This window comes from Eupeodes corollae, chromosome 1, assembly GCF_945859685.1.
Source record: "Eupeodes corollae chromosome 1, idEupCoro1.1, whole genome shotgun sequence".
Lineage (NCBI taxonomy): Eukaryota > Metazoa > Arthropoda > Insecta > Diptera > Syrphidae > Eupeodes > Eupeodes corollae.
Genome location: NC_079147.1, coordinates 94,773,708 through 94,782,775, shown reverse-complemented (window position 1 = coordinate 94,782,775; position 9,068 = coordinate 94,773,708). Strand labels below are relative to the sequence as shown.

The following is a 9,068-nucleotide window of genomic DNA, read 5'->3' as shown; positions in this document are numbered from 1 at the left end:
GCTTTATCAAGGTCGGAAAAGATCTAACTGATGCATTTGATGTCAAAAAAGGTTTTAGACAAGGCGATGCACTGTCATGCGACTTCTTCAACATCGTTCTGGAAAGAATTGTGCAAAACTCAACTGTCAACACCAGAGGCACAATCTTCCAAAGGTCCATCCAATTACTCGGATACGCAGATGATATTGATATAATTGGAAGATCAAAGCGTGATTTCAGTGGAGCGTTTTTAAGCATTGCGACGGAAGCGAAGAAGATGGGTTTAGTGGTCAATGAGGGCAGGACCAAGTATATGCTGTCATCAAAAAAGGACACTGAACGACGACGCCTTGGAAAAAACGTCACCATGGACAGCTTTAACTTTGAGGTAGTTAAGGACTTTGTCTACCTAGGCACCGCTATTAATACAGACAACGACACCAGCGCTGAAATCAAACGAAGAATAACTCTTGCAAATCGCTGCTTCTTTGGACTTAGAAGGCAATTGAGAAGTAAAGTCTCCTCTCGAGCATCTTAAATCACCATATATAAGATACTCATCATTCCGGTTCTCATTTATGGTGCTGAGGGCTGGACCCTGTCAAAGAAAGATGAGAGCGTCTTAGGATGCTTCGACAGAAAAATTCTTCGGGTGATTTTTGGTCCCGTACGCATAGATGGAGAATGGAGGAGAAGATATAACGACGAACTGTACGGGCTGTACAGCGACACTGACCTAGTTAGCAGAATTAAATTCCAGCGGCTTAGATGGCTAGGTCATGTAGAGCGGATGGGCATCAACGCTCCAGCCCGGAAGGTCTGCGAATACTATCCCGAGGGACGGCGCAGTTGAGGAAGACCGCGACTCAGGTGGCGCACCCAGGTGGGAGAGGACCTCAACCAACTTGGCGTACGAAACGGGAGACAGCTAGCTAGGGACCGAGCTGGCTGGAGACTCATGTTGGTTGAGGCCCAGGTCCGCTCCGGACTGTAGCGCCACCTTAAGTAAGTAAGTTCCATCATTATTTTTCGACACTCTTAAGATGCACTTTGAATATATTATTAAAATATTGGAGATGGATGAGGGAAGGTTACCAAAACAAATACTGCAGCACATCTTTACTACTAGGGAAAATCTTGTCATGAAGTGGAAGGAACTGGCAAATGTTCTTAGAGAAAACTCCCGAATTTCATCCGAAATAAGTTCTAAGGACCTAAGTTACATGTTTAATGGGATCCTTGAGAGAATAAGCCACAATTATTATGAAAAATTTAAAACGTAAGCACAATCATCACAATACAGAATGTTCTACAACAAACTAAACTTCGACCTTAAAGAACTGACGTATTTTCAAAATAGTTTTTCACTCAACATGATGAGCGTTATATTTAAAGCAAGAGTCGAAATCTTCATTAAATTAAATTGGGTGGCGCAACAGTCTGTTGTGAACCAAGACCTAGTGACTTACAACTTTCAATCATTCCTGTGTGCGAGTACTGTTGTCAGGAATGTAAGGGACCTACAATTTTAGGCCGAATATGAACGGCTAATTTGAGAAAGCACTTTTTCATGACAAGAATTACTCTTGAAGGATTTGTCAATTCCTCGCAAGAGGCAGTACCCACCAAAATTATTTTTTTTATATTAAGGTGGCACAGGCAGGGATTGAACCCAAGACCCCTTGCATGACAGCCCAACGCACTAACCATCATGCCACGAGTACGAAATCATCATTTTAAATTTTATACCACATCGACCGGACCTTCAAATTTTGTGTGATCTTTGCAACCATGAGGAAAGAAATTATATAGCTATATCATTTCTTTGACAGATGTCCCATCCCAAAAAAAATTTCGGGCTAGTCATTTTGGTGTTTTTTTGATGGATTTGGATGCAGTCATCGATATCTTGAATGGAAAATTAATTTGGGAAATATTGCATAAATATATGACAACGGCGCGCACTGAGATACAGAAATTGTAAAATAGAAGGAGACTTTTAATCAAACAAATATCTATTATGTATATTATAGTATTGAATAATTGAACTTAAAACTGTCAATCTGGTAGACGGCCTTTGGCCAAACCATATTTAAATGAAAATGGAATTGTTAATTTAAAATTATTTTGTGTTAAATAAAGTTTTCAATAACTAACAAACTAACTAATTACATAATTTCTCTTAAAATTAAATAAAAACAAATTGAGGTAAACAAATAAGTTGGGAAGAATCTTTTGTATGGCATTCACTAAATAAGTATATGTTTCAGAATCTCTTTTCACATCAAATCTCAAAGCCTTTTCATTAATATGTAGAAAAAAACGTTATCTTTTTTTTTGACAGGAGGATATCTTCAAAAGACACTTGGCAGTATTCGACACCAAATAGTGTGGGACTTTTAACCACTAAAACCAACTCTTCATGAGGATCAATCTTGAAGGGTCGACTTCCGATTTTTCTTTCTTAATTTTGTACAATCACTTTGGGGGAAGTTTAAACTTTTAATACTTTCCCATGTTTTTTGGACCATAAGCTCATGAGGCTTGGTTATTCTTAATCTCCGAACATGGTTTCTTATATTCAAGACGGACTCCATTTCAGAATTAGTATGACTTTGCAGTCTCTGGTTGTGCGATACAGCGAATTTTTTAACAACTTCTGTAACCATTTTTATTTGTAAGCCACGACGTAGATCGGTATTTCTTATGTACCAAGGTGCAATAACTATTCCACGAAGGACTTTGCTTTGGAATTTTTGGATGATTTCGGTATTTGTTTTATGGCCAGCCACATAGTTGGATTCCATAGGTCCAAACAGGCTTTAGTACTTGACTATACAGCATTATTTTGTTTTGGATTGATAAATCAGAATTGTTACCAAGCAATTAGTACATTTTTCTATATTTCAAGTTTAGTTCTTCTCTTTTCTTTTTGATGTGCTCTTTCCACTTAAGCTTTGCATTCAAAGTCATTCGAAGGTATTTGGCCGTATTGGCGTAAGGTACAACTTGATTATTAATGATTATTGGAATATTGTTTATCTTTTTATTTGTAAAGTTTATATGTGAAGATTTTGTTTCATTGAGTTTGATACGCCATTTTTCGGTCGAAGCTCTCACTGTGTCGACGGCATTTTGTAGTTTTACTGTTGCCTTAGAGACACATTTGTCGGGTATAAAAATTGCGGTATCATCTGCAAAAGTAGCCATTATGGTGAGTTTACCAACTGGAATATCCCTTGTGTATAGTAAATACAGGGTAGGACCTAGGACACTTCCTTGTGGTACACCGGCATCTATTTTCTTAAATTCCGAGTATTCTTGATCTTACCTTACTCTAAACAATCGGTCTGAGATGTACGATTTTAATATTTCAAAGTTCTGCCTGGGAAGATCCCTTTGCAGTTTGTACTCAAGTCCCTCATGCCAAACATCTAAGAAAATAGCTGAACATACTTGTTTTTCTTCTAATGCTTTTTCTATTACATCCGATATTCTATGAACTTGGCATATCGTGGAATGTTTATTTCTAAAGCCAAACTGATAGTTTGGGATTAATCTTTTTTCTTCTATGATTTTGCTAAGTCTCTTCAGAAGCAGTTTTTCAAAAACTTTTGAAATAATGTGTATAAGCGATATTGGTCTGTAAGCCGTCACATCTGTAGGTGGTTCACCTTGCTTTGGTATGACAATTACATCAGCAATTTTACAATGGTGCGGGACATACCGGTGCCTAGGGCATGCATTTATTATAATATATTGGTGTTTTATGAAGGCTTTCAATTGCATTTCTTTCATAACCTGAGCAGTAATTAGATCGTAACCTGGTAATATTTTATTTGATAGTTGCTGTAAACACATACTTTTTATTTCTTTATTTCTTTAAGTCTTACAATTGGTATTTCACTTTCATATATCTTATCAAAAAAACTTTAAGCTAGTTTCAGCCGCTTTTGATGAATATGGCTTAAAAACATTCGAAAGATGTTCAGCGAAAAGGTTAGCTTTATCTTTCGGGTTACCGATCCAATTCCCATATTAAGATTTCAAGGGAGAGTTTTGTAACTGCGGTCTTTTCAGACTCTTGGCTGCTTTCCATATCGAAAAATCGGTTGAAGCATCAGCCGTTAAATTTCTTAGGAATGTACCGAGTGAATCATTTTTGAATTTGTAAATTTGTTTTTTAAGATTGTTGATTATACAGTTAAACGTTGTTTTATTATCTGGAAATCTACTATTTTGCCATTTTCTTCGAGCTCTTCTTTTCTCTATTATCAACTCTCTTATCTCTAAAGGATATTTTATTTCATTTTTTCTTTTATTAGAAAATGTTGGAGTACTTTCTTTAGCGGCCTGTTGCTCATCAGCAATAAATTGTTCTACTTGTTCCATTGTCAATTTGCTCGATTGTATCCATGGGAGATCTTAAATTTATAAAACTTAAAAGCCTTTCTGTAAAATCACTCCAGTATATTTTCTTATTTACAAGCTTTGGATTACTTTGTTCTAGTACTTCCGATTCACTTAGTGATAGAATCACTGGAGTATGATCTGATGACAGGTCATAATTACCTTCGACACTAATGTGATTTCGTTTGATTCCTTTAGCTACGAAAAAGTCAATAAGGTCTGGTATTTTGTTAGTATCGGAAGGCCAGTAAGTTGGCGATCTAGTGGAATAGAATTCGCAACTGTATTTACAGCCTGCTTGGAAAAGTCTTTTGCCTTTTGTTGAAATAAGTCTTGAACCCCAATGGGTGTGTTTCGCATTGAAGTCTCCACCAACAATGAAGTTATGCCCAAGAAGATTAAATAGATCTGTATAGTCATCTTCTGTCGGGGAGTGCCTTGGTGGGCAGTATATAGCTGCTATCTTAAACTCTTTCTTTTTCATACCAATACTAATAGTTGTTACTTGGTTACTTCATAATGTTTTAAGCTTTCTTTTATAAGAATCGCCGATCGACCTTTTGCCTTGTTAGCTGGATGTGGAGCGTGGTAACATGAATAGTTTTCTATTACATTATCTAGACTTTGCCCATTGGAGAAATTAGTTTCGGACACCAGGCAAATATCGATATGTTCTAGATCTAAAAAGATTTTTAATTCGGATGAATGTTGTATAAGACCGTTTGCATTCCATGTAGCGATTTTAAAAGTTCTGTCCATCATTGTTTTTTAAGAGCGACTTTTACGCTTAGCTGTTTGATATTCAAATCCTGTTTATCAATTCTTTGAAGAATAAGTTGTAGCATTTCTTTTATGGAAGTCTCTTCATTCTTCCGCACATTTTTAACAATCTGAGAATAAGCTTTCTTTTCATAGCTTTTACTTTGAACAGTCTTTTTAGGCGGAAGTATTGTTTTCAGCAGTTAAATCGGCATTTACTGTGTTTCTGGGTTTATCTCTAGCTGATGTATTTTTGCTTCTTAACTCTTGGAATTTTTTGGCAACTGGGCAGCATCTATAGCATCCCGGGTGATTACCGTGGCAGTTCACACATTATGCTTTCTGATTTTTGCTCATAGGACAATTTTTTGTTGCATGTTTTCCTTCGCACTTTACACAAGCAAACTCTCGGTTGCAGTATTTTTGGGTATGACCAAAAGCTTGGCAACGTTTGCACTGCGGATCAACTTTAGATTTTCGGAGTGGTTCAATTTTAGAAGCTATGCCCAAGATTGATCTTACTTTATAAATATCGTCGAGGCTTTGTTTGTAGTCAAAAGCAAGCATGAATAAAGGCAGTAACCTCTTCCTTGTCATCTTGTCTTATTCTTTTCCTGAATTAAGTGACTCAAAAATATGGAGCTTGATTCTGTAATAATTCAAATATGCTCTTCTAAAATCTATTGTTGCTATGAAACCCATCTTTTTCGTCAAAAATGAGGGTCTTATCTTTTCTTCAATAAAAATATAGGGATACGTTGAGCTGAGATATTATCATTTTGGTTTGATTAACTGATCCTTCATTTCAACAAGGCTCGATTTAGTTTATTTTTATCATATAAAAGGGGTATTATCGGTTTTTAGAACTACAACGTTCTGGAAAATAGCTGAAGCCAATACTGCAGCAGATCGGACAGAAAAGTAAACTCTTGGTAATATGGTAGAGTAAGTAGATTACGCTTACCTGATGATATTGAGGGGCTGTCTCGAATGATTTCACTGGACTGTTTTTTCTTTTTATAGATTCAACGGACTCTGTTAACATGGTCGATAGTTAACTAACCTTGGTAAGACAGAAGAGGTAGCTCTTTGGTTATTAAGTGCACTACGTTCTTTTCACTTTTGAATTTTTAAAGCTTCAACTTTGTCAAAAGAAAAGGTGACACAAGAAATCGAGGTGATGTCTCCAGAACTACTTTCAAATTGTATAAAGTACAAAAACATAAACAAGATGTTAATTTTGTATATGTTTTTTATTTTTGCATTTCTTTTCCATTGAATTCATTTAAGAATTCATCAATTTATGCTTAGTTTTCGTCATCAGTATTAATTATTACAGCTGCAACTTCTGTAAATACAAACAAATATACAAAATAATTATAAAAAATGTATTTTGTTAAAAATATAAACCTACTTTTATCGGAATGAGTCCATCCAACATTTACATTGTCTTGACTGTTCATCTTAATCAACCAAGATTTCATTGGAGTATAGTATTGAAGCAGACTTTCAGCATTCAGAGAAGGATTTTCTGGGAACATTGTTGACAATACTTCACGCAGAGGTTTTGAGGATCCAAGTTGCATCATTTGCCTATTACCCAAAAATATTAGCTCAATATAAATAAAATAAAAATTGAAAAAAACTTACTTCAATGCATCACCAGCCTTTTTGCTTCCGTAGAAATCACAGTTGTTAATTGACTCTGATTCCATTGATCTCGAGTATTGTCCACTGATCTCACATAGTTTTTCATAAAGTTGGTATCCTAAGACTTCTGTCATGAATTTACTAAAATTGGAAGTTTATATATTAATAATAAACTTAAAATGTGAGTACAACCTTTAAGATAGGTACCTGGCTTGTTTGTTTTCATTCAGTTCGATGTAGAATTTGAAGGGGAAATCGTATGCGTCAGAATCCCGATCAAGTGGAGGTGATACTCCGACATACTTGTCCATCAATTTCCAATAATGTTTATTAAGATCAGCGAGTTCAACCTTTCCAGCAAATAAGTCAGTCATTACTTTTGTATGGACAAAGTTAACTGGCACATTCAGCAAAGTATGGATACCCTAAAAAAGGTAAAAGGGACACCTTAACGATAGGAACGAAAATCAATATCATTTCTCTGCCTTACCATTCTTAAATGTCGGTTCATTTTAACTTCATCGGTGAATCTAAACTGTGTAACCAATCCAATCGAATTCAAATGTTTAGGTGTTGATGCTGACAGAATGACTGCTTCACCAACAGGATACTCCAAACCATAAGCATCGAAGTAGTAAGCTGGAAGATCAACCTTTTCTCTTGCATAGTAAGCTTCTGCCATGTAACCGTGAGCCTGCAAGAACTTCCGGAAGTCCATTTTTTGACAATAGCTCATGTAAACATTGGGGGATTCGTCGAAAACTACTGCCTTACAATCACCCTCATCTTCTTCCTTGTTCATTTTGAAGTGACTAGCAAAGTATTCTTCGGAAATAGAGTTGAATCCCATTGATTGATAAAACTTGTCAGCCATTTTGAACATTTTCAAAGTGTCGTAATTGTTTTGCTTTAGAATTTCATCGAAAGGTGGTAGATCCTTGTGTGGGTACATGTCATCTATGATGCTTCCGGGGGTCCAGGCCTGAGCCATGACTTGCTCGTACAAATGATGAGGGATTGGTCCGTTTGATTTGATAACTAAATCACCATATTTCTTGTTTAACTGATTACGAATAAAGCCGTGGAGTTGAAGATAAAGTGGTTGGATTTGCATCATTACGTGTTCCATTTCGGTCATATTGTGTTCATTGAGCCAAAACTCTAATGGTGTGATTTCTGAAATAATTTTTAATCTTTAATGAGAGTGTTTAGTTTTTAATTTGATTTATTACCGTTCATTTCAGCAGCTTCCCTTAAGACCTCCACCAAGTTCAAGAAATTGCCCTTAGCCCAAGCTCCATTCTTCTCCCTCCAGGTTTGCCAATAGTATTTCAATTCTTCGGGGTCATTGCTTTTAGCAAATATATTTTGAATATCAGGGAAAAAGGCCAGTTCAACTTGCTCATTACGATAAGCAGGGATATCCTTGTCACTAGCTAAATCCTCGAGCATGCCCAGTGATATAAACATTCCAAGGAATTTATCATCACCTAATACTGCTTCATCGGCTGATCGTCGAATAATTTTGAAAACACGCTTCAGCTCAGGATCAGAAAACTTAGAGTAATCAAATTGTTTTGAGTCATTTACAATCGAAACGTATTCCTTAGCTGTTTTCAAAATTGTTCCCACAGCACTAAGAATCTTATCAACATCTTCTGTAGGTGTATCAAATAGTTCCTGGCTCATTTTATCGTAGTAGTTGAACATTTTTGAACTGGCTTTTTGCAAAAATGCTCGAGCCTCTTGTTCATCGGAATTCAACGGTGCAGCATTGCAAATCTAAAACAAATATTATAAAATTATGAATCACTGGTGATTAACTTTTTTCTTTCAAAAACAAAGCCTTACACTGGCAGCCGTTAGCACTCCAACAAATAATGCACACAATATTCTAGCTTTCATCATTGTGAAGCTAATATGAGTTATTCTTAACACAAAACTAGAATGAGCATATGTTCTTAGAATGCAGCTATTTATATGTTCACAACTTAGGAGATAAGCTTGGAATTGTTCTATTCTGTGAAAATTTGAACTTGAGGTTACACCGGTGATTAAATCATTAAAAATAAGCTTATCACAAGTTTAACTATATGACAAATGATGACATAGTCTTTATTAGTAAACAAACAAAGGTACTAGCATGATAAACTTAAAGATTATCAAAAAGGTAGCATGTATTATTCACGGTACTAGAAATTTGGCAGTTTATCGTTCAAATTAAAAATGTTTTGAATTTTAAAAATTTGTATGAACAATTTTCCCACTG

At 35.7% G+C, this 9,068-nt stretch overlaps 1 protein-coding gene across 1 annotated transcript; it reads right to left on the bottom strand.

Moving 5' to 3' along the window:
• Positions 1 to 6,383: 6,383 nt before the first annotated feature.
• Positions 6,384 to 8,736, bottom strand: LOC129942113 (angiotensin-converting enzyme-like). Its single transcript, XM_056050921.1, has 7 exons — positions 8,651 to 8,736; positions 8,032 to 8,581; positions 7,290 to 7,975; positions 7,007 to 7,224; positions 6,800 to 6,940; positions 6,564 to 6,742; positions 6,384 to 6,497 (listed from the first exon to the last, which is right to left on the bottom strand). Exons 1-7 carry the CDS (start codon positions 8,705 to 8,707, stop codon positions 6,457 to 6,459), a joined length of 1,872 nt encoding a protein of 623 aa, XP_055906896.1. The 5' UTR covers positions 8,708 to 8,736; the 3' UTR covers positions 6,384 to 6,456.
• Between the last annotated feature and the right edge of the window lie 332 nt (positions 8,737 to 9,068).

Coding starts and splice junctions, on each gene's coding strand:
- LOC129942113 (XM_056050921.1), bottom strand. CDS start 8,707: ATGATGAAAGCTAGAATATTGTGTGCATTATTTGTTGGAGTGCTAACG. Junction 7,976..8,031: donor GGAAGCTGCTGAAATGAACG/GTAATAAATCAA, acceptor AAATTATTTCAG/AAATCACACCATTAGAGTTT. Junction 7,225..7,289: donor TGAACCGACATTTAAGAATG/GTAAGGCAGAGA, acceptor TACCTTTTTTAG/GGTATCCATACTTTGCTGAA.